At 47.6% G+C, this 26,936-nt stretch overlaps 1 protein-coding gene across 1 annotated transcript in view; it reads left to right on the forward strand.

Moving 5' to 3' along the window:
* MUC16 (mucin 16, cell surface associated) overlaps positions 1 to 26,936 on the forward strand; it is a 146,342-nt gene that overhangs the window by 28,594 nt on the left and 90,812 nt on the right. Inside the window, 6 exon segments of the mRNA XM_037728349.1 lie at positions 507 to 14,699; positions 16,772 to 16,885; positions 18,157 to 21,007; positions 21,347 to 23,013; positions 24,056 to 24,180; positions 24,265 to 24,332. Of these exon segments, the coding sequence (XP_037584277.1) occupies positions 507 to 14,699; positions 16,772 to 16,885; positions 18,157 to 21,007; positions 21,347 to 23,013; positions 24,056 to 24,180; positions 24,265 to 24,332 (19,018 nt within the window).

Below are 26,936 nucleotides of genomic sequence, written 5' to 3' on the forward strand. Positions count from 1 at the left end.
GACACTCGACATCTCCACAGGAATGACCACCAGGCTCTTCACTTCCCCCACCATGACAAAATCTGCAGAAATGACCATCACCACTCAAACAACTACTACTGGGGCTACATCACAGGGTACCCTTTCATTGGACACATCAACCACACTCTTCCAGGGAGGGACTCATTCAACTGCATCTCAGGGATTCCCACACCCAGAGATAACCACTCTTAGGAGCAGAACTCCTAGAGATCTGTCACGGATGACAACTTCCCCGGTGGAAGAAACCAGCTCTGCGTCTTCCTTGATGTCTCCTTCCGTGACCTCCCCTTCTGTTTCCTCCACATTACCAGAGAGCATCCCCTCCTCTACTCTTCCTGTGACTGTACTTCCTACTTCTGTTCTGGTGACAACCACAGATGTGCTGGGCACAACAAGCCCAGAGCCTGTGACCAGTTCACCTCCAAATTTGAGCAGCACCACAAATGAGAAACCAGCCACTTACAAAGACACTGCACACACAGAAGCCATGCATCCTTCCACAAACACAGCAGTGGCCAATGTAGGCACCTCCAGTTCTGGACATGAATCACAATCTTCTGTCTCAGCTGACTCAGACACATCCAAAGCCACAACTTCAATGGGTACCACCTTCACCATGCGGGATACAAGAGTTTCTACATCAAATCCTGCTTTATTTGAGGCTAGAATTCAGACGGAATCAACATCCTCTTGGACTCCTGGATTGAAGGACACCAGCATGTCTAAGGAGACCAACACTGTGACAGAGACAAGCGCTTTCCTTTCAAAAGTGCCCACTACTGCTACTACTGAGGTCTCCAGGACAGAAGTTATCACCTCTAGCAGAACATCCATCTCAGGGCCTGATCATTCCAAAATGTCACCATATATCTCCACAGAAACCATCACCAGCCTCTCCACTTCTCCTGTTGTAACAGGATCCACAGAAATGACGATCACCAGCCAAACAGGTCCTATAGGGACTACCTCACAGGCTACCCTTACCCTGGACATATCAAGCACAGCTTCCTGGGAAGGGACTCACCCACCTGTGACTCAGAGATTTTCACACTCGGAGACCACTACTAGGAGCAGAGGTACTATGACTGTGTCATGGCAAAGCCCTCCCTCTGTGGAAGAAACCAGTTCTCCATCTTTGCTGGAGCCTTTACCTGCAATAACCTCACATTCACCTCCTTATTCCACACTATCAGGAAGTAGCCCCGCTTCTCTCCCTGTGACTTCCCTTCTCCTCTCTGGCAGGATGAAGACCACAGACATGTTAGATGCAAGCTCAGAACCTGTGACCAGCTCCTTATCAAGTGCAAGTAGCTTCTCAGGTGAGATACCTACTTCTGATGCCTCAACAAATACAGAGACAATTCACTTTTCAGAGAACACAGCAGAAAACAACATGGGCACCACCAGTTTTATGCATGAACTACATTCCTATGTCTCAGTCCACTCCCAGCCATCCAGAACCACAACTCCAAATGTTGCTGGATCTATGATGGAGGATACTATTGTTTCCACTTCAACACTTGGTTTTTCTGAGACTGCAAATATTGACAGAGAGTCAACATCCTCCCTGACTCCTGAATTGATAGAGAACACCACCTCCCTGGTGATGAACTCAACTACAGAGTCAAACATTGTTTTCTCCAGTGTGTCCATGGGTGCTGCTACTGAGGTCTCCAGGACAGAAGTCCCCTATTATGATTCTACATTCATGCCAGCTTCTGCTCAGTCAACAAAGTCCTCAGACATTTCACCTGAAGCCAGCAGTAGACATTCTAACTCTTCTCCCTTGACAATATCTACACACAAGACCATCATCACACAAATAGGTCCTTCTGGGGTGACATCTCTTGGCCAACTGACCTTGCAAACATCAACCATAGCCACTCCAGCAGGGACTCCATCAGCTGGAACTCAGGATTTTGTAGATTCAAAAACAACCACTGTCTTGAACAATGATCTCAATGATATGTCGAAGACAAGCCCTTTCTCTGCAGAAGAAGCCAACTCTCTCTCTTCTCAGGCACCTATCCTTGTGACAACCTCACCTTCTCCTGTAACTTCCACATTGCAAGTGCACAGTACCTCTTCTGTTTCTGTGACCTCAGTACTCACCTCTCCATTGGCAAAGATCACAGACATGGACACAAGCTTAGAGCCTGTGACCCGTTCACCTCAAAGTTTAAGCAACACCTCAGCCACTTCAGAAGCCACCATAGATACACACATGATGCATCCTTCTATAAACAGAGCAGTGACCAATGTTGGGACAACCAGTTCACCACATGAATTCCATCTTACCATCTCACTGGACTCAGAGCCATATAAAGCCACATCTCCAGTAGTTATCACTTCCACCATGGGGGACTCTATAGTTTCCACGTCAACGTCTAGATCCTCTGAGATGACAAAGATTGAGTCTGAGACAACTTCCTCCCTGATCTTTAGAAGGAGAGAGACCAGCACCTCCCAGAAAATAAGCTCATCCTCAGACACAAGCACTGTGTTTGATGAAACACTCACTGCTGCTCCTACTGAGGTCTCCAGAACAGAAGTCACCTCCTCCAGCAGGACATCCATCCAAGGTGCTGAAAAGTCCACAATGTCACCAGACACCTCCACAGGATCTGTCACTGTGCTCTCTACATTTGCTGGCATGACAAAATCTGAAGAAATGAACATTGCCACCCAAACAGGTCTTCCTGGGGCTACATCACAGGGTACCCTTACCTGGGACACATCAATCACAACCTCACAGGCAGGGACCCATTCAGCTATGACTCATGGGTTTTCACAATTAGATGTGTTCACTCTTACGAGCATAATTCCTGAAGATGTGTCAGGGACAAGCCCACTCTCTGTGGAAGAAAACAGCTCTCCCTCTTCCCTTCTGTCTTCACCAGCAATAACCTCACCTTCCCCTATTCCAACTACATTGCAAGTGGGTAGGCCCTCTTCTCCTGTTCATCTGACTTCACTCCCCACTTCTGGCCTGGTGAAGACCACAGATATGCTGGCATCTGTGGCCAGTTTACCTCCAAATTTGGGCAGCACCTCAGATAAGATACCGACTACTTCTGAAGATGTTAAAAATACAGAGAAAATGTATCCTTCCACAAACATAGCAGTAACCAAGGTGGAGACCACTACATCTGAAAATGAATCTTATTCGTCTGTCCCAGCCTACTCAGAAACACCTAAAGTCACCTCTCCAATGGTTACCTCTTTCACCATAAGGGACACCATTGTTTCTACATCCATGCCTGGATCCTCTGAGATTACAGGGATTGAGATGGAGTCAGCATCCTCGCTGGCCCATGGGCTGAAGGATACCAGCTCCTCCCAGGAGCCCATCTTATCCACAGAGAAAAGTGCTGTCCTTTACAAAGTGACCACTGGTGCTACACTTGAGAATTCTAGGACAGAAGTTGCCTCTTCTAGAAGAACATCCACTCCGAGCCCTGATCATTCCATGTCACCAGACATCTCCACTGAAGTGAACTCCAGGCTGCCTATCTCCCCTGGAATTACAGAATCTGCAAAAATGACCATCATCACTCAAACAGGCCCTCTTCTTGGATCTACATCACAGGGCATATTTATCTTGGACACACCAACTATACCCTCCAGGGAAGAAACACACTCAGGTGTCACTCAAGAATTTCCACACTCAGAGATGAACACTCTCATGAACAAGGATCCTGAGATTCTGTCACAGACAGTCCCTCCTTCTACAGAAAAAACAAGCTTCTCCTCTTCCCTGATGCCTTTACCTGCCATGACTTCACCTTCTCCTATTTCCTCAACATTACCAAAGACCATTCACACCACTCCTTCTCCTATGACTTCACTGCTTACCTCCAGCTTAGTGATGACCACGGACACGTTGGGCACAAGCCCAGAACCTAGAACCAGTTCACCTCTAAATCTGAGTAGTACTTCAAATGAGATACTGATGACAGATGAAGACACCACAGATATGGAAGCCATGCATCCTTTCACAAGAACAGCAGTGACTAAGGTGGAAACCACCAGTTCTGAAAATAAGTCACAATCCTCTGTCCTAGCTGACTCAGAAAAACCCAAGGCCACAGCTTCAATGGTTACCACCTCCACCATGGGGCATACAACTATTTCCACATCAAGGTCTGTTTCCTCTGAAACTACAAAAATTCGGAGTGATTCAACATATTCTTTGACTCCTGGACTAAGGGAGACCAACATCTCCCAAAATACCAGCTTTCCCACTGACGCAAGTATTGTTCTTTCAGAAGTCTCCACTGGTACTACTGCTGAGGTCTCCAGGACAGAAGTCGCCTCCTCTGGTAGAACATCTGTCCCTGGCCCTGCTCAGTCCACGATGTTGCCACAAGTACCCACAGGAACAATGACGAGGCTCTTTGCCTCGCCCACCATGACAGAATCAGCAGAAATGGCCATCCCCACCCAAACAGGTCCTTCTGGGTCTACATCACAGGATACCCTTACCTTGGACACATCCACCACAAAGTCCCAGGCAAAGATTAATTCAACTTTGACTCAGAGATTTTCACATGCAGAGATGACTACTCTCATGAGCAGAGGTCCTGGAGATATGTCATGGCAAAGCTCTCCCTTTGTGGAAAAACCCAGCTCTCTCCCTTCCCTCCTTCCTTCCCTGCTGTCTTTACCTGCCACAACCTCACCTCCTCCCATTTCCTCCACATTACCAGTGAATGTCTCCTCCTCTCCTCTTCCTGTGACTTCACTTCTCACCTCTGGCCCAGTGATGACCACAGATGTGTCACGCACAAACCCAGGACCTGTAGCCAGTTCACCTCCAAAGTTGAGTCACACTTCAAATGAGAGACTGATCACTGGCAAGGACGCCACAGATACAGAAGCTGTGCATCCTTCCACAAACACAGCAGTGTCCAATGTGGAGACCTCCAGCTCTGGACGTACATCCCCTTCCTCTGTCTTAGCTGACTCAGATACATCCAAAGCCACATCACCAATGTTTATTACCTCCACCCAGGAAGACACAACAGTTGCCATATCAACCCCTCTATTTGTGGAGACTAGTAGAATTCAGAAAGAGTCAATTTCCTCCCTGGCCCCTAAATTGCGGGAGACCAGCAGCTCTGTAGAGACAAGCTCAGCCACAAAGACAAGTGCTGTCCTTTCTGAAGTGCCCGCTGGTACTACTACGGAGGTCTCTAGAACAGAAGTCACCTCCTCTAGCAGAACTTCCATCTCTGGTCCTGCTGAGTCCACAGTGTTGCCAGAAATATCCACTACAAGAACAATCATTAGGTTCCCTTCCTCCCCCATCATGACAGAATCATCAGAAATGACCATCAAGACCCAAACAGGTCCTCCTGCGTCTTCACCAGACAGTACCCTTACATTAGACACATCAACCACACCCTCCTTGTTAATAACCCACTCTACTATGACTCAGAGATTTCCACACTCTGAGATAACCACTCTTATGAGTAGAGGTCCTGGAGACGTGCCATGGCCTAGCTCTCCCCTTGTGGAAGAAACCAGCCCTCCATCTTCCCAGCTGTCTTTACCTGCCATGATCTCACCTTCTCCTGTTTCTTCCACATTACCAGCAAGTAGCCACTCCTCTTCTGCTTCTGTGACTTCACTTCTCATACCTGGTCAAGTGAAGACTACAGAGGTATTAGACACAAGCGCAGAACCTGAAACCAATTCACCTCCAAGTTTGAGCAGCACCTCAGTTGAAATACTGGCCACCTCTGAAGTCACCACAGAGACAGAGAAAATTCATCCTTTCTCAAACACAGCAGTAACCAAAGTTGGAAATTCCAGCTCTGGACATGCATCCCCTTTCTCTGTCCTAGCTGACTTAGAGACAACCAAAGCCGCATCTCCAATGGGTACTGTTTCCATCATGGCGGATACAGGTGTTTCTACATTAACTCCTGCCTTATCTGACACTAGGAAAATTCATACAGAGCCAGCTTCCTCACTGCCCACCAGACTGAGGGAGACCAGCACCTCCAAAGAGACCAGCTCAGCCACAGAAACAAACACTGTTCTTTCTGAAGTGTCCACTGGTGCTACTACTGAGGTCTCCAGGACAGAAGCCATCTCCCCTAGCAGAACATCCATCTCAGGCCTTGAGCAGCCCACAGTGTCACAAGACATCTCCACAGAAACCATCACCAGGATTACTACCTCCTCTGTCATGACAGAATCTGCAAAAATGACCATCACAACCCAAACACGTCCTTCAGGGTCTACACCAGAAAGTACTCTTAATTTGGATACAGCAACCACACCCTCTTGGGTAGGAACCCACTCTACAGTGATTCAGGGATTTCCACACCCTGAGATGACCACTTTCATGAGCAGAGGTTCTGGAGGTGTGTCATGGCCTAGCCCTCCCTTTGTGAAAGAAACCAGCCCTCCATCTTCCCCGCTGTCTTTACCTGCCATGGCCTCACCTCATCCTGTTTCCACCACGTTACCAGCACATATCCCCGCCTCTCCCCTTCCTGTGACTTCACTTCTCACATCTGGCCCGGTGACAACCACAGATGTCTTGGGCATAAGCACAGAACTTGGAACCAGTTCATCTTCAAATTTGAGCAGAACCTCCCATGAGAGACTGACCACTTACAAAGACAGTACACATACAGAAGCCATGCATCCTTCTACAAACACAGGAGTGACAAATGTGGTGACCACCAGCTCTGGATATAAATCACAATCCTCTGTCCTACCTGACTCAGAGACATCCAAAGCCTCTTCTCCAATAGATACCACCTCCACCATGGGGGATACAAGTATTCTCACATCAACTCCTGCCCTCCTTGACACTAGGAGGATTCAGACAGAGCCAACATCCTTCCTGACCCCTGGATTCAGGGAGACCAGCAGCTCTGATGGGACCAGCTCAGGCACAAAGATGAGTACTGTCCTTTCTAAAGTACCCACTGGTACTACTACTGAGATCTCCAAGGAAGATGCCACCTCCATCCCAGGTCCCGCTCAGTCCACAATGTCACCAGACATCTCCACTGGAACCACCATCAGCTGGTTCTCTACATCCCCTGTCATGACAGAATCAGCAGAAATAACCATGACCACCCACACAAGTCCTTTAGGGGCTATAACGCAAGGCACCAATACTTTGGACACATCAAACACAACCTCTTTGACAACGACACACTCAACTGTATCTCAAGGATTTTCACACTCACAGATGAGCACTCTTATGAGGAGGGGTCCTGAGGATGTATCATGGATGAACTCTCCCCTTCAGGAAAAAACTAGCTCTTCCTCTTCTTCAGTGTCTTCACCAACCACAACTTCACCTTCTCCTGTTTCCTCCACAATACCAGAGAGTATCCCATCCTCTCCTCTTACTATGACTTCATTCTTCATGTCTGGCCTGACAAAAACTATAGATATGTTGCACAAAATCTCAGAACCTGTAACCAACTCACCTGCAAATTTGAGCAGCACCTCAGTTGAAATACTGGCCACTTCTGAAGTCACCACAGATACAGAGAAAACTCATCCTTCTTCAAAGAGAGCAGTGACTGATGTGGGAACTTCGAGTTCTGGACATGAATCCCCTTTCTCTGTCCTAGCTGACTCACAGACATCCAAAGCCACATATCCAATGGCTATCACTTCCACCATGGAGAATATAAGCGTCTCCACATCAATTCCTGGCTTTTTCAGAACTAGCAGAGTTCAGACAGAACCAACATCCTCCCTGACCCTTGGACTGAGGGAGACCAGCAGCTCTGAGGGGACCAGCTCAGCCACAGAGATAAGCACTGTCCTTTCTGGAGTGTCCACTGGTGCCCCTGCTGAAGTCCCCAGGACAAAAATCACCTCCTCTAGCAGAACATCCATCTCAGGCCCTGCTCAGCTCACAGTGTCACCAGACACCTCCACAAAAGCCATCACCAGACTCCTTACCTCCCCCATGATGACAGAATCAGCAGGAATGACTATCAAGATGCAAACAGATCCTCCTGGGGCTGCACCAGAGAGTCCTCTTACTGTGGACATATCAACAGCTCCCTACTTGGTAGAAACCCACTCAACTATGATTCAGAGATTTCCACACTCGGAGATGTCCACCCTTGTGAGCACAGGCCCTGGCAATGTGTTACAGCCTAGTCAACCCTCCGTGGAAGAAACCAGCTCTGCCTCTTCCCTGCTGTCTTTACCTGCCTCAACCACACCTTCTCCTGTCTCCTCTACATTAGTGAGGGGTTTCCCTTCCTCTTCTCTTTCTGTGGCTTATCTTGTCACCCCTGGCCTGGTGATAACCACAGACATGACAGGCATAAGCAGAGAACCTGGAACCAGCTCCACTTCAAATTTGAGCAGCACCTCCCATGAAAGACTGACCACTTTGGAAGACACTGTAGATACAGAAGCCACACATCCTTCCACACAGACAGCAGTGACCAACGTAGTGACCTCCAGTTCTGGACACGAATCACAGTCTTCTGTCCTAGCTGACTCAGAGACACCCAAAGCCACATCTCTGATGGTTGCCACCTACACCATGGAGGATATGAGTGTTTCCATATCCACTTCTGACCTCTTTGAGACCAGCAGAATTCAGATAGAACCAACACCCTCCCTGACACCTCGATTGAGGGAGACCAGTAGCTCTGAGGGGATCAGCTCAGCCCCAGAGAGAAGCACTGTCCTTTCTGAAGTGCCCAGTGGTGCTCCCACTGAAGTCTCCAGGACAGAAGTCATCTCCTCTAGTGGGACATCCGTGTCAGAGCCTGATCAGTCCACAGTGTCACCAGACATCACCACTGAAGTGATCACCAGGCTTTCCACCTCTCCCATTATGACAGAATCAGCAGAGAGTGCCATCACTATTCATACAGGTTCTCCTGAGGCTATATCACAGGGTACCCTCACCTTGGACACCTCAACAACACCCTTTTGGTCAGGGACCCATTCAACTGCATCTTCAGGATTTTCACACTCAGAGATTACAGCTCTTATGAGTAGAACTCCTGGAGATGTGCCATGGCTGAGCCATCCCTCTGTGGAAGAAACCATCCCTATCTCTTCCCTGCTGTCTTCACCTGCCATGACCTCACCTTCTCCTTTTTCCTCCACATTATCAGAGAGCATCCTCTCCTCTCATCCTGTGACTGCACTTCTCACCCCTGGCCCGATGAAGACCACAGACATGTTGGGTACAAGCTCAGAACCTGAAATCAGTTCACCTCCAAATTTGAGCAGCACCTCAGCTGAAATATTAGCCACCTCTGAAGTCACTAAAGATACAGAGAAAATGTATCCCTCCTTGAACACAGCAATGACCAATGTAGGAACTTTGGTTTATAAACATCAATCCCCTTCCTCTGTTTTGGCTGACTCAGTGACAACAAAAGCCACATCTCCAATGGGTACCACCTCTGCTATGGAGAATACAAATATTTTCACATCAACTCCTGCCTTCCCAGAAACGATGACGATTCAGACAGAGTCAACTTCCTCCCTGACCTCTGGATTAAGGGAGATCAGCACTTCTGAAGAGACAAGCTCAGCCACAGAGAGAAGTGCTTTTCTTTCTGGGATGCCCACTGGTGCTACTACTGAGGTCTCCAGGACAGGAGCCATCTCCTCTAGCAGAACATCCTACCCAGGTCCTGCTCAATCCACAATGTCACCAGACCTCTCCACGGAAACCATCACTAGAATTTCTACCCCCCTCAACAGGAAAGAATCAGCAGAAATGACCATCACCCCCAAAACAGGTCCATCTGGGGCATCCTCACAACGTGCCTTTACCTTGGATGCATCAAGCACAGCCTCCTGGCCAGGAACTCACTCAGCTGCAACTCAGAGATCTCCACAATCAGCCGTGACCATTCCTATGAGCAGAGGTTCTGAGGATCTGTCATGGTCAAGCCCCTCATCAGTGGAAAAAACTAGCCCTCCATCTTCCCTGGTGCCTTCACCTGCAGTAACCTCACCTTCTCCACTTCATTCCACAACATCTGGGAGGAGCCACTCCTCTCCTCTCCTGGAAACTTCTCCTTTCACCTCTGGCACAATGAAGACCACAGACATGTTGGACACAAGCTTGGAACCTGTGACCACGTCACCTCCCAGTATGAATATCACCTCAGATGAGAGTCTGGCCACTTCTAAAGCCACCATGGAGATAGAGGCAATTGAGGTTTCTGAAAACACAGTAATGACTCATGTGGGAACCACCAGAACTGTACAGGAAGTATATTCCCCTTCCCAAGGCTTCTCAGAGCTACCCAAAGTGACATCTCCAACGATTACCCCTTCTACCATAAAAGATTTTGTTTCTACAACCATACCTGCTTCCTCTGAGATAACAAGAATTGCGATGGAGTCAACATCTACACTGACTCCTACACCAAGGGAGAATAGCACCTCCCAGGAGATTCACTCAGCCACAGAGACAAGCACTGTCCCTTACAAAGTGCTCACTGGTGCCATGATTGAGGACTCCAGGACACAAGTCACATCCTCTAGCAGAGGACCTAGCCCTGATCAGTCAACAATGTCACCAGGCATCTCCACTGAAGTGATCACCAGGCTGTCTACCTCCCCCATCAAGACAGTATCTGCAGAAATGACCATTACCACCCAAAAGGGTTCTCCTGGGGCCACATCACAGGGTACCCTCACCTCGGACACCTCAACAACACCCTTTTTGTCAGGGACCCACTCAACTGCATCTCAAGGATTTTCACACTCAGAGATGACCACTCTTATGAGTAGAACTCCTGGAGATGTGCCATGGACGAGCCAGCCCACTGTGGAAGAAACCAGCTCTGTCTCTTCTTTGCTGTCTTCACCTGCTATGACCTCACCTTCTCCTGTTTCCTCCACATTCCCAGACAGCGTCACCTCCTCTTCTCTTCCTGTGACATCACTTCTCACCTTGGGCCCAGTGAAGACCACAGAGCTGTTGGACACAAGTTCAGAACCTGAAACCAGTTCACCTCCAAATCTGAGCAGCACCTTGGCTGAAATACTGACCACTTCTGAGGTCACCCCAGATACAGAGAAACTGGAGGTGACCAATGTGGGAACTTCAGGTTATACACATGAATCTTCCTCCTCTGTCCTAGCTGACTCAATGACAACAAAAGCCACATATCCAATGGGTATCACCTCCCCTATGGGAGATACAAGTGTTCTCACATCAAGTCCTTCCTTCTCTGACACTAGTGGGATTCAGACAGAGCCAACACTCTCACTGACTCCTGGGTTGAGTGAGAGCAGCACCTCTGAAGGGACTAGCTCAGCCACGGAAACAAGCACTGTCCATTCTAGCATGCTCACTGGTGCTACCCCTGAGGTCTCCAGGACAGGAGCCATCTCCTCTAGCAGAACATCCACCCAAGGCCCTGCTGAATCCACAATGTCACCAGACATCTCCATGGAAACCATCACTAGAATTTCTATACCCCCCACCAGGAAAGACTCAGCAGAAATGACCATCACCCCCAAAACAGGTCCATCTGGGGCATCCTCACAACGTGCCTTTGCCTTGGATGCATCAAGCACAGCCTCCTGGCCAGGAACTCACTCAGCTGCAACTCAGGGATCTCCACAATCAGCCATGACCACTCCTATGAGCAGAGGTTCTGAGGATCTGTCATGGTCAAGCCCCTCATCAGTGGAAAAAACTAGCCCTCCATCTTCCCTGGTGCCTTCACCTGCAGTAACCTCACCTTCTCCACTTCATTCCACAACATCTGGGAGGAGCCACTCCTCTCCTCTCCTGGAAACTTCTCCTTTCACCTCTGGCACAATGAAGACCACAGACATGTTGGACACAAGCTTGGAACCTGTGACCACGTCACCTCCCAGTATGAATATCACCTCAGATGAGAGTCTGGCCACTTCTAAAGCCACCATGGAGATACAGACAGTTTACATTTCTGAAAACACAGCAGTCACCCATGTGGAAATGACCAGTGCTAGAGAGGAATTCTATTCTTCCTCCCCAGCCTTCTCAGAGCCAACCAAAGTGACGTCCCCAATGATTACCTCTTCCTCTATAAGAGACAACATTGTTTCCACAACAATGCCTGGCTCCTCTGGGATTACAAGGATTGAGATAGAGTCAGTGTCTTTTCTGACCCCTGGACTAAGGGAGACCAGAACCTCCCAGGACATCGTCTCATCCACAGAGACAAGCACTGTCCTTTACAAGATGCCCTCTGGTACCACTCCTGAAGTTTCCAGGACAGAATTTATGCCCTCTAGCAGAACATCCATTCCTGGCCCTGCTCAGTTCACAATGTCACCAGACATCGATGAAGTGGTCACCAGGCTCTCTACCTCCCCCATCATGACAGAACCTGCAGAAATAACCACCACCCAGACAGGTTCTTCTCTAACTACATCTCAGGTTACTCTTCCCTTGGACACCTCAACTACCTTCTTGTTAGGGACCCACTCGACTGTGTCTCAAGGACTTTCACACTCAGAGAGGACAAATATTATGAGCAGGGGTCTTGAAAATCTGTCATGGATGAGCCCTCACTTTGTGGAAACAACTAGATCTTCCTCTTCCCTGACATCATTACCTCTTATGACCTCATTTTCTCCTGTGTCCTCCACATTAGTAGAGAGTAGCCCCTCCTCTCCTCTTCCTGTGACTTCACTTATCCTCCCAGGACTGGTGAAGACTACAGAAGTGTTGGGCACTGCAGAAGTGTCAGGCACAAGCTCAGAGCCTAAAACCAGTTCATCTCCAAATTTGCACAGTACCTCAGTTGAAATGCCGGCCACCTCTGAAGTCATCACAGATACAGAGAAAATTCACTCTTCCTCAAACACAGCGGTGACCAAAGTGGGGACCTCCAGTTCTGTCCATGAATCTCATTCCTCTGTCTTAGCTGACTCAGAAACAACTACAACCACATCATCAATGGGCATCACCTCCCCTATGGGGGATGCCAGTGTTTCCACATCAACTCCTGCCTTCTCTGAGACTAGGGGGATTCTGACAGAGCCAACATTCTCAGTGACTCCTGGATTCAGGGAGACTAGCACCTCTGAAGAGACCAGCTCAATCACAGAAACAAGTGCAGTCTTTTTTGGAATGCCCACTAGTGCTATTACTGAGGTCTCCATGACAGAAATCATGTCCTCTAACAGAACATGCATCCCTGACTCTGATCAGTCCACAGTGTCTCCAGACACAAGCACCGAAGTGATCACCAGGCTCCCTTCCTCCTCCATGATGTCAGAATCAACAGAAATGACCATCACTCCCCAAACAAGTTCTCCTGGGGCTACAACACAGAGTATGCTTACCCTGACTGCAACCACAACAGCACCCTTGGCAGGGACCCACTCAACTGTTCCTGAAAGATTTTTACACTCAGAGATGACAACTCTTATTAGTAGGAGTCCTAAAAATCCATCATGGAAGAGCTCTCCCTTTGTGGAAAAAAGTAGCTCTTCCTCTTCTGTGTTGTCCTTACCTGCCATGACCTCACCTTCTGTTTCTTCCACATTCCCACAGAGTTTCCCTTCCTCCTCTTTTCCCGTGACTTCACTCCTTACCCCAGGCATGGTGAAGACTACAGCCACCAGCACAGAACCTGGAACAAGTTTATCTCCAAATCTGAGCAGCACCTCAGTTGAAATACTGGCTGCCTCTGAAGTCACCACAGATGCAGAGAAAATTCATCCTTCTTCAAGCACCACAGTGACCAATGTGGGAACCACCAGTTCTGGACATGAACTGCGTTCCTCTGTTCCAGTCCACTCTGAGCCATCTGAGGCTGCATATCCAACGGGTACATCCTCTTCCATGGCAGAAACCACTATTTTCACATCAATGCCTGCCAATTTTGAGATCACAAGGTTTGAGGCAGAGCCATTTTCTCATTTGACTTCTGGATTTAGGGAGACTAGCATGTCCCTGGACAAAAGCTCAGTCACGCCAACAAATACACCTTCATCTCCTGTGTCTACACACCTCTTACAGAGTTCCAAGACTGATGTCACCTCTTCTGTGAAAACATCATTCCCAGACCAACCTCCAGCCTCACAGTATACTGAAATTCCAGAGGAAATAATCACCCCCTTTAATGCTTCTCTATCTGTTATGGAGTCCACTGGGATAACCTCCTTCCCAGAATCCAAGTTTACTGTGTCTGTATCAGAAAGTACTCATCATCTGAGTACAGATTTGCGGCATTCAGCTGAGACTATTTCCACTGGCACAGCGATGCCTTCTCTATCAGAGACCATGGCTTCATTTGCCACCACTGGAGTTCCACGAGCCATCTCAGGCTCAAGTAGTCCACTTTCTAGGACAGAGTCAGGCCCTGGAGATGCTAATCTGTCCACCATTGCAGAGAGCCTGCCTTCATCCACTCCAGTGCCATTCTCCTCTTCAACCTTCACTGTCACTGATTCTTCAACCATCCCAGCCCTCCATGGGATAACTTCCTCTCCAGCTACCCCACACAGAATGGACACCAGTTCTGGGACAGAGGGCAGCACTATTGAAGGACACTTGGTTACAGTCAGTACTTTGGACACTTGGAGCCAACCAGCTAGGACATCTTCATCACCCATTTTGGATACCAGAATGACAGAGAGTGTTGAGCTGGGAACAATGACAAGTGCTTATCAAGTTCCTTCACTCTCAACACGATTGACAAGTAAGAACCCACAGCCCCTACAATCCTATTATTGGGGACTTACAGGGAATGACCCCTTCCTAAGAAGTAAAAAAGAGTTAACTAGTTAGTTCCTGTACCAAAAATTCTTTTAACAAACATGTGTTTATCAAATTTTACTTCTAGGCACTGGGTTAGGAATTGAAGAAACAAAAACAAATAATTGAATCATTACAGTATCATCACAGGTGTTCTACTGTTAGTAATGATGATGACAATAAGGATAATGACAACAGATTTATACCGCACTTATTCTGTGTCAAGTGCAGTTTTATTAAGTTATTTGATCCTCAACTGTAACACTATTTGAAGTAGAGGCTATATTTTTTCTTTTCTTTTTTTTTTTGAGATGGAGTCTCACTCTGTCGCCCAGGCTGCAGTGCTGTGGTGTGATCTCAGCTCACTGCAACCTCCACTTCCTGGGTTCAGGCGATTCTCCTGCCTCAGCCTCCTGAGTAGCAGGAACTAGAGTCATGCACCACTGTGCCTAGCTAATTTTTGTATTTTTTTTTAGAGATGGGGTTTCACCACATTGGTCAGGTTGGTCTTGGACTCCTGATGTCGCAATTTGCTCACCTTGGCCTTTCAAAGTGCTGGGATTACAGGGGTGAGCCACCATGCCTGGCCCCAAGTAGAGACTATTATAAGCCTATTTTGGAGATGAAGACATTGAGGCACAGGGAGGCAAAGTAATTTTCTTAAGGTCATAAAGCTAGAAAGTGACAGAACTAGGAGAAGAACTCAGATTGTGTGTTACTAGGAATTCATGCTCCTTACTGTTGGTCTAAACAGGAGTGGTCAGAGAGGTGGCACAAAAACCAATAAGTTATAGCATCACAGAATCCATAAAGGGGAGAGTTTTAGGAATGAGAAAGGGTAAGTTCTGTTAAATACTACAGACTCGCCAAGTTGAAATGAGGTGAGAAGTGCTTTGGCAACATGGGGGTTCTCAGGGATTCGAATGAAGGGAGCATCAGTGAGGTATAGGGTACTAGAAGAACAGCTAAAATACTACACAGATATAAGGGAGTGTTTCTCCCTTTGAGTTGAGCAAGAAACAAAAGAGATAAGTGAAATAAAAAGGTCAGTTAATGAAAATTGAGGGAACAAAATACCTAAGAAAGTAGGAGGGACCCAGTGCCTAGAAGGAGGAAACTCTACTTCCAAGAGGTCAGTAGATAAAGGAAGAAAACTCTTGGGGATTCCATTTCTCTGAAAGGGTTGAACTTGGCACCAACTTTTGTTCAAATCCTAAGAGGCCCTCCAACGACTCTAGTTTCTGCCTCACTAGACAGAATCTCCAGGAAGATGATTTGCTCCCTTTCCTCTTTCACATTAGTTTTATAATTCACAGTAAATTTAGACACATCGGTGGCTATTGACCCAGATGTTACTATGTGACTCAGTAGTTGAGTCAGGGTGTTCAGTAGGCAAGTGATGAATGGCACGGTAAGAGGGTAGAAATGGATGAATGGAAGGAAGGAAAGATAAAGAGGAGGAAGGATAGATGCCCAGAAGAAAGGATGAAAAGAAAGATGATGGAAGAGAGGATTGAAGGAGATATAGATTGAAGGAAAGAAGGGTGGAAGGATGAAATGAAGTAAAGATTGAAGAAAAGATGGATGGAAAGAAGAAAGGAGGGTGCACTAAAATCTCACACTTCACCACTATATGATTCATCCATGTAAGTAAAAACCACTTGTACCCTCAAAGCTATTGAAATACAAACTTTTTAATCAAAATTTTAAAAAGCAAGAGAAAGGAAAGTAGGGAGGAAAGACAAAAGTAAGTATGGGTGGTAGGAAGAAAGAATAAAGGGAAGAAAAATGGAAGAATAGGTGATCAGATCTAGGGACAAATGAAAGGAAGGATGGACAAATTTATGGGTAGATGGATCTATGGATGGGTGTGGCCAGTTACGGCATATAGTCCTGGCTCCAGTCTGCACTGATGGACTTGAGGAGTGTTTGTGGCCAATGAAGTGGATCAATTTAGACAGTGCTTTTCTGAATGAGATGAGTTACCCCAGTTTTCCTCCCCACCTTCACCTGCAGGAACCGATGGCATTGTGGAGCGCATCACAAAAATACCCAATGAAGCAGCACACAGAGGTACCATAAGACCAGTCAAAAGCCCTCAGACATCTACATCACCTGCCAGTACTAAAGGTAGGTTTAGCTTTGCTTACCTCCCAGTAATGCCACTTGTGACCATGTTTCCTACTCCAGAGAGACAAAATACTTGTATTCTTTTTTTTTTTGAGACGGAGTTTCGCTCTTGTTACCCAGGCTGGAGTGCAATGGCGCGATCTCGGCTCACCGCAACCTCCGCCTCCTGGGTTCAGGCAATTCTCCTGCCTCAGCCTCCTGAGTAGCTGGGATTACAGGCACGCACCACCATGCCCAGCTAATTTTTTTGTAGTTTTAGTAGAGACAGGGTTTCACCGTGTTGACCAGGGTGGTCTCGATCTCTTGACCTCGTGATCCACCCGCCTCGGCCTCCCAAAGTGCTGGGATTACAGGCTTGAGCCACCGCGCCCGGCAAATGCTTGTATTCTTTAGAGAGAGAATTGTGTGTGGCTCTCATAGGTTTCCCTGTCTGAACTGGGTCTTTGTCTAACGGTTATCAGGTGGATGTTACCACTTCTCTTTCTCCTCATAGCATGCTGAGTGAGTGAACTTTGTCCAACTTCAAATACTCACAAATTTGTCCACGTTAGCTAAATTTTTTAAATGCTTGTTAAAAACTTACTATGAGCTTGGCTCAGTGGCTCACACCTGTAATCTCAGCACTTTGGGAGGCCAAGGTGGGTGGATCACCCGAGGTCAGGAGTTTGAGACCAGTCTGACCAACATGGTGAAAACCCATCTCTACTGAAAATATAAAAATTAGCCAGGCATGGTGGCATGCACCTGTAATCCCAGCTCCTTGGGAGGCTGAGGCAAGAGAATCACTTGAACCCAGGAGGCAGAGGTTGCAGTGAGCTGAGATCATGCCACTGTACTCCAGCCTGGGTGCCAGAGCAAGACTGCATCTCAATATATATATGCACATATATATGTATGTCTGTGCACACACACATATTTGGATTTCAAGAATGGCAGAACTTAAGGAATCTGATAAGAAGTGGGTACTTCAGGCAGAGAAAAGAGCTTGAGCAAGGCTCAGAGGCTGACAGTGCAGAAACACATGGGAAGAGGGAATAGATTACTGCAGTCAAGAATTCATGGAGGAGTTATAGATAAAGATGCAACCAAGTTACAGACCAAGGTAAGATAGGGGAGTACCAATCACAATCTCTTTCTCCCATTCCAAAAGCATCCCAGGCACATCCTGGTAACTTCTCTCCCTTTCCTCATATGGAGAATAAATAAGCTATTGCTAGTCCAGTAAGTGTAATCATTTTGTCCAAATTGTGTGCTCATTCCCCGATTCATAGGACTACACACAGGAGGGACAAAAAGAATGGAGACCACCACCACATCTCTGAAGACCACCACCACAGCTTTGAAGACCACTTCCAGAGCCACCTTGACCACCAGAGTCCATACTCCTACTTTGGGAACACTGACTCCTCTCAATACATCGATGCAAATGGCCACCACAAGCACTACAGACATGATTATCACAAGCCCACATGTTTCCCCAGATGTTCCAGAAATGACGTCCTCATTGGCTACCAGCTGGGGAGCAGAGACCAGCACAGCAGTTCCCAGGACAACGCCATCTGTGTTCAACAGAGAATCAGAGACCACAGCCTCACTGGCTCCTAGTTCTGGGGCAGAGACAAGTCCAGCTATTCAAACTCTAGATGTTTCTTCTAGTGAGCCAGATACAACAACCTCATGGGCTATCCATCCTGCAGAGACCATCCCAACTATTTCCAAGACAACTCCTGATTTTTTCCACAGTGAATCAGACACTGTATCTTCCACAGCCACCAGTCATGGGGCAGAAGTCACTTCAGCCATTCCAACAAATATCTCACTTAGTGAACCAGGTGCACTGACACCTCTGGTCACTATTTCTGGGACAGATATGAGTACAACTTTCCCAAACCTAACTAAGTCCCCACATGAAACAGAGACAAGAACCACATGGCTCACTCATCATGCAGAGACCAGCTCAACAGTTCCCAGAACAATCCTCAATTTTCCCCATCATCAATCAGATGCCACACCTTCAGTGGCCACCAGTCCTGGGGCAGAAACCAGTTCAGCCGTTCCAACTATGACTATCTCACCTGGTGCAGCAGATCTGGTGACCTCACAGGTCACTAGTTCTGGGACAGACAGAAATTTGGCTATTCCAACTTTGACTCTTTCTCCTGGTGAACGAAAGACCACAGCCTCATTAGTCACCCATCCTGAAGGACAGACAAGTTCGGGCATTCCAACTTTAACGATCTCACCTGGAGTATCAGGGATGGTGACTTCAGTGGTCACCAGTTTGGGGGCAGAGACAAGTGCAACTAATCCAGCTCTGACCATCTCCCCTGGTGAACCAGCTACAACAGTTTCATTGGTCACTCATCCTGCACAGACCAGCCCAACAGTTCCCTGGACAGCTTCCATTATTTTCCATAGTAAATTAGACACCATACCTTCAATGACCACCAGTCATGGGACAGAAGCCAGTTCAGCTGTTCCAACTCCACCTGTTTCACCTGAGGTACCAGGAGTGGTGACACCTCTGGTCACTAGTTCCACAGCAGTGAGCAGTACAACTATTCCAATTCTGACTCTTTCTCCTGGTAAACCAGACACTACACCTTCAATGACTACCAGTCATGGGGCAGAAGCCAGCTCAGCTGTTCCAACTCCAACTGTTTCACCTGGGGTACCAGGAGTGGTGACCTCTTTGGTCACTAGTTCTGTGGCGGCGACCAGTACAACTATTCCAACTCTAACTCGTTCTCCTGGTGAACCAGAGACCATACCTTCAATGGCCACCAGTCATGGGGCAGAAGCCAGCTCAGCTGTTCCAAATCCAACTATTTCACCTGAGGTACCAGAAGTGGTAACCCCCCTGGTCACTAGTTCTATGGCAGTGACCAGCACAACTATTCCAATTCTAACTCTTTCTCCTGGTGAACAAAAGACTATACCTTCAATGGCCAGCAGTCATGGGGCAGAAGCCAGCTCAGCTGTTCCAACTCCAACTGTTTCACATGGGGTGCCAGGAGTGGTCACCTCTATGGTCACTAGTTCTAGGGCAATGACCAGCACAACTATTCCAACTCTGACTCTTTCTCCTGGTGAACCAGAGACCACACCTTCAATGGCCACCAGTCATGGGGCAGAAGCCAGCTCAGCTGTTCCAGCTGTTTCATCTGAGGTACCAAGAGTGGTGACCTCTCTGGTCACTAGTTCTAGTGCAGTAACCAGTACAATTATTCCAACTCTGACTATTTCTTCTGGTGAACCAGAGACCACACCTTCATTGATCACCCATTCTGAGGCAAAGACAATTTCAGCCATTCCAACTTTAGCTGTCTCCCCTACTGTACAAGGGCTGGTGACTTCACTGGTCACTAGTTCCGAGTCAGAGACCAGTGTGTTTCCAAATCTAACTGTTGCCTCAGGTCCACCAGAGAACACAGCCTCATGGGTCACTCATCCTGGGACAGAAGTAAGCTCTGTTTACAGTAAGACTGTCTCCACTGGTGAGCCATTTACAACGATCTCATTTGTCACCTATCCTGCAGAGAATAGCTCAACTGTTCCCAGGACAACCCCAAGCTTTTTCCATAATGAATCAGACTCTATCCCTTCAACAATCACCAGTCCTGAGGCAGAATCCAGCTCAGCCATTTCAACAACTATCTCACCTGGTATACCACGTATGCTGACTTCACTGGTCACTAGCTCTGGGACAGACACCAGTGCAACTTTTCCAACAGTGTCTGAGTTTCCACATGAATCAGAGGCAACAGCCTCATGGGTTACTCATCCTGCAGTCACCAGCACAACAGTTCCCAGGACAACCTCTAATTTTTCTCACAGTGAACCAGACACCACACCCTCAATAGCCACCAGCCCTGGGGCAGAAGCCAGTTCAGCTTTTCCAACAATAACTGTCTCACCTAATGTACCAGATATGGTGACCTCACAGGTCGCTAGTTCTGGGACAGACACCAGTATAAGTATTCCAACTGTGACACTTTCTCCTGGTGAACCAGAGACCACAACCTCATTTATCACCTATTCTGAGACACACGCGAGTTCAGCCATCCCAACTCTGACTGTCTCCCCTAGTGCATCAAAGATGCTGACCTCACTGATCACTAGTTCTGACACAGAGGCCAGTACAATTTTTCCAACTCAAACTGATTACCGACATGAATCAGAGACAACAGCCTCATGGCTCATCCATTCTTGGACAGAAGCCAGTTCAGCTTCCCCAGCTATGACTGTTTCTCCCGGTAAGCCAGATACAGCAGCCTGGCAGGTCACTCATTCTGCAGAGGCCAGCACACCTGTTTCCAGAATAACCCCCAATTTTCCCCCTAGTGAATCAGACACGACACCTTTCATGGTCACCAGTCCTGGTGCAGAAGTCACTTCAGCCATTCCAGCAACAACTCTCTCACCTGGTGTATCAGATACACTGACCTCACTGGTCACTACTTCTGGGACAGACAGCACTACAACGTTCCCAGTGCTGACCGAGACCCCATATGAACCGGAGACAACAGCTACACAGCTCATTCCTCCTGCAGAGACCAACACAATGGTTCCCAGGACAACTCCCAAGTTTTCCCATAGGGAGTCAGACACCACACTCCCAGTTGCGACCACCAGTCCTGGGCCAGAAGCCAGTTCAGCTGTTTCAACCACAGCTGTCTCACCTGGCATGTCAGATCTGGTGACCTCACTGCTCCATAGTTCTGGGGCAGACACCAGTACAATTTTCCCTACATTGACTGAGACCCCATATGCACCAGAGGCTACAGCCACATGGTTCGCTCATCCTGCAGAGACCAGCACAACGGTTCCTAGGACAACTGCCAACTTTTCCCATAGTGGAGCAGACACGAAGCCCTCAATGGCCACCAGTCCTAGAGCAGAAGCCAGGTCAGTTGTTCCAACTACAACCATCTCACCAGGGGTAGTGACCTCACAGGTCACAAGTTCTGCAACAGCCACTAGTGCAGCTATTCCAATGTTGACTCCTTGTCTTGGTGAACCAGAGACCACAGCCTCACTGATTACCCATCCTGGGGCACAGACTGGCTCCACTGTTCCAACTCTGACTGTTCCCTCTAGTGAGCCAGATACAACAGCTTCCTGGGTCACTCATCCTGCACAGACCAGCACACCCATTTCCAGAACAACCCCTAGTTTTTCCCACAGTAGACCAGATGCCACACTTTTAATGGCCACCAGTCCTGGGACAGAAGCCAGTTCAGCTGTGCTGACAACAATGGTCTCACCTGGTGTACCAGAGATGGTGACTTCACCGATCACTAGTTCTGGGGCTGCAACCAGTACAACTATTCCAACTTTGACTCATTCTCCTGGTATGCCAGAGACCACCGCCTTATTGATCACCCATCCTGGCACAGAGACAAACACATTTCCTGCTTCAACTGTGTTTCCTCAAGTATCAGAGTCCACACCCTCACTATCCATTAGACCTGGTGCAGAGCCTAGTACAGCTCTTCCAACTCAGCCTAGTTCAGCCCTTCCAACTCAGACAGCATCCTCTCTCTTCACCCTACTTGTAACTGGAACCAGCAGAGTTGATCTGAATCCATCTGCTTCACCTGGTGTTTCTGCAAAAACAGCCTCACTTTCCACCCATCCTGGGACAGAAACCAGCAGCACAATTCCGACTTCGACTCTTTCCCTTGGCTTATTAGAGACTACAGGCTTGTTGAGCACCAGCTCTTCAGCAGAGACCAGCACTCTCACTCTGAGCATTTCCCCTGCTGTCTCTGGGCTTCCCAGTGCCTCTATAACAACTGGTAAGCCCCAAACTGTGACCTCCTGGCACACAGGAACCTCACCATCTGTAACTTCACTTGGACACCCAGAATTTTCCAGGACTGTCGCAGGTACCACTATGACCTTGATACCATCAGAGACAACAACATCACCTAAAACCAGTCATGGAGAAGGAGTGAGTCCAACCACTATCTTGAGAACGACAACAGTTGAGACCACCACAGGTTCCAGTTCCACTGTGGCCAAGACCACGACCACCTTCAATACACTGACTGGAAGCTCCTTTGCCCCTCTGACCACACCTGGGATCTCCACCTTGGCCTCTGAGAGTGTGACCTCAAGAACAGGTAAGAATAACTTTTTTATTGTGGTAAAATATAAATAATATAAAATCTGCCATTTAAACCATTTTAAGTGTACGATTCAGGAGTATTAATACATTCATATTGTTGTGCAATCCTCACCACTATCGGTTTTCAAAACTTTATCACCCCAAACAGGAACTCTGTACCCATAAAGCAATAATTTCCCATTCTTCCTAGTCCCTGGTAACTTTCTGTTTTGTTTAGTTTTTTTTTTTTTTGAGAGAGAGTCTTGCCCTCTTGCCCAGGCTGGAGTGCAGTGGTGCAATCTTGGCTCACTGCGACCTCTGGACCTCTGCCTCCAGGGTTCCAACAATTCTTCTGCTTCTGCCTCCTGGGTAGCTGAGACTACAGGTGTATGCCACCATGCCTGGCTAATTTTTTGTGTTTTCAGTAGAGACAAGGTTTCACGATGTTGGGCAGGCTGCTCTCAAACTCCTAACCTCAGGTGATCCACCCACCTCAGCCAGCCAAAGTGCTGGGATCACAGGCATGAGTCACTGCATCTGGCCCTGTCCCACTTTCTTTTTATGAGATGGAGTCTCACTCTGTCATCAGGTTTGAGTGCAGTGGCGTGATCTCTGCTCACTGCAACCTCCACCTCCCACATTCAAGCGATTCTCCTGACTCAGCCTCCTGAGCAGCTGGGACTACAGGCTCGTGCCACCATACCCAGCTAATCTTTGTATTTTTAGAAGAGATGGGGTTTCACCATGTTGGCCAGGATGGTCTCCATCTCTTGACCTCATGATCTGCCCAACTCAGCCTCCCAAAGTGCTGGGATTACAGATGTAAGCCACCGCACCCGGCCGTCTCAGCCCATACAGCCCTGAACAAACTGGAATCGTTGGTCAGCCCACATAGGAAGGTCTCAGAAAGTGACTGCTACATAAGGAATTTCAAGTAGGATGGCTCGGCCTGGACCCCAACTGAACACTGGAGTTAAAATGTGTCCTCAGAAACTTTCCTCCCGTGCCTCACTGCCCAGGGCCTAAGACTGGTCTCTTCTTGCCCTCCCTTTCTGCAGCTGACATTCCTTTGTTGATGCCTTTCACTGTCAACTTCACCATTACCAACCTGCAATACATGAAGGACATGGTGTTCCCGGGCTCTGAAATATTCAATGCCACTGAGAAGATCCTGCAGCAGCTGGTGAGAGCCTCCCCAACCAATCCCCACTCCTCCAAAGTCTTGGCCCCTCCTCCTCCTCCTCATCTCTCTCTCATTCCTTCCCAGCTCAAGCCTTTGTTCCAGAACAGCAGTATTGGTTCCCTCTATGCTGGCTGCAGGCTGACCTCGCTCAGGTAAGACCCACTCCCCTCCACAGCACCTACAGCAACCCCAATTCAGTCCTTTCTTAGACTCCCACACCCCTAGCAGCCACAGCTACTTGGGCTTTAGCTGTGAGGCAGTATAGTATAGTAGACACAAAGTACCTCAGTTTCAATGCCAGCTCCACAATTTGCTAGCTGTGTGGCCCTGGGCAAGACACACAACCTCCCTGTTCCTCAATCATATTATCTATAAAATGGTGATAATAACAGTCTTTTATCTTTTATCTTTTTTTTTTTGAGACAGAGTCTCACTGTGTCACCCAGGCTGGAGTACAATGGCACCATCTGGGCTCACTGCAACCTCCACCTCCTGGGTTCAAGCGATTCTCCTGCCTCAGTCTCCCAAGTAGCTGGGACTACAGGCACGCACCACCATGACCAGCTAATTTTTTGTATTTTTAGTAGAGATGGGGTTTCACCAAGTTAACCAGGATGGTCTCTACCTGCTGACCTTGTGATCCACCTGTCTCAGCCTTCCAAAGTGCTGGGATTACAGGCATGAGCCACTGTGCCTGGCCAACAGTCTCTTATTCTAATGGTGATAATAACAGTCTTTTGCTCTTTTCTCTCTCTCTCTCTTTTTTTTTTTTTGAAATGGATACTCACTCTGTCACCTGTCACCTAGGTTGGAGTGCAGCGGCACGATCTTAGTTCACAGCAACCTCTGCCTCCCGGGTTCAAGTGATTGTGCAGTTCTCCTGCCCCAGCCTCCTTAATCATTCAGCAAGGTGCCTGGACCATTGTGAATGTTCAGTTAATTAGGAAAAAACTCATAGGAGCAATCGAGATAGCGTCTTTGCTACCAGTATCCCCAGAATCCCTGACAGCTTCCTTGCCCCAGCCCATCTCTACCATATTAGAGTCAAACTCTGGACACTGCAGCTCTGCAGTTTGTTCCCTGAAAAGAGATAAGGACTTTCCCAAAGTCGGTCTTACTGAATCAAAGGGAAAATCCATTAACTTTAAAAAAAAATTTTACTTTAAGTTCTGAGATACATGTGCAGAACGTGCAGGTTTGTTACATAGGTATACATGTGCCATGGTGGTTTGTTGCACCTGTCAACCCATCTTCTAGGTTTTAAGCCCCGCATACATTAGCTATTTGTCCTAATGCTCTCCCCCTCCCTGCTCTCCACCTCCCGACAGGCTCTGATGTGTGATGTTCCCCTCCCTGTGTCCACATGTTCTCATTGTTCAACTCCCATTTATGAGTGAGAATATGCAGTGTTTGGTTTTCTGTTCCGGTGTTAGTTTGCTGCAAATGATGGTTTCCAGCTTCATTCATGTCCCTGCAAAGGACATGAACTCATTCTTCTTTAAGACTGCATAGTGTTCCATGGTGTATACGTGCCTTATCATCACTGGCCATTAGAGAAATGCAAGTCAAAACCACAGTGAGATACCATCTCACACCTGTTAGAATGGTGATTATTAAAAAATCAGGAAACAGATACTGGCAAGGCTGTGGAGAAATAGGAACACTTTGACACTGTTGGTGGGAGTGTTAATTAGTTCAACCATTGTGGAAGACAGTGTGGTGATTCCTCAAAGATCTAGAACCAGAAATACCATTTGATCCAGCAAATTCCATTACTGGGTATATACCCAAAGGATTATAAATCATTCTACTATAAAGACATATTATGATATTTCAATGTGGCCTTTGAAGATATTCCACTGTATACTCCAGAGAGAATGGAAGTCAAAATAACATCTTGGTATTATGATACAAATATTTTTTACTTGGTGGATTCCCTGTAAGAGTTTTGGAGACATCAGGAGTCCCTAGACCACACGTTGAGAAGCACTATGTTATATTATATGGGCATGAAATGGGAACACTTTGAATCATATGAATAGTAGCCAGCAGAATTCTCAGGCAAGGGAGAAAGGAGTTCTCTGTTCTTCAGGGGAAATCACTGTAGGTTAGGGTTAGGGTTAGCTTAAGCTGATGACAAAGGTAATTTGGAAACACATTGCCCCTTACTGTTTTTTAACTCATTTTCTCTGTTTTTCTTAAACTTGGTTGCCTACCTAAAATGTGTTCCCCATAGGTTGGACCTTGGGATTCACCAACTTTCAATAAAACCCCCCTCTTAGGTTCCATGATGGTTGTTGCAGAATGTCAAGGACAGTCAAGGAGGCGATTCACTCACCTCCCTGAAGGTCCCCAGCCCTCTGGCTTTTCCCTGGCACATGCTGCCTGGCCCTAGGAGGCTCAGTTTTCTCCCTGGGAGCTCCACATTCCCAATCCCATGGCCCAAGTAGGACTTGGCTATTCCTGCAGTGGACACCATCTATCCTTACCTTTGCTGGAAATAGATGCTCAGTGCCACAAAGAAAAATTAGCACTGAGACAAAGGATTTTTCAGCAACGCAGTTGTTACTTCCTGGACTGCAGGAAGGTACCTTGCTAGCCATCTTGCCATGAGAGTACAATGAACAAAGGAAAGCAGACATATTTATTCCTTATGCATTTGGGGTCTTCCTTACTGCTGTGTTCGATCTCCATTGGCTGGTGCCAGACCTCACAATCTAAACTAAAACCTGATTGGCTAATAACTTAAAACTTTT

Source organism: Cebus imitator, unplaced genomic scaffold, assembly GCF_001604975.1.
Source record: "Cebus imitator isolate Cc_AM_T3 unplaced genomic scaffold, Cebus_imitator-1.0 Scaffold263, whole genome shotgun sequence".
NCBI lineage: Eukaryota > Metazoa > Chordata > Mammalia > Primates > Cebidae > Cebus > Cebus imitator.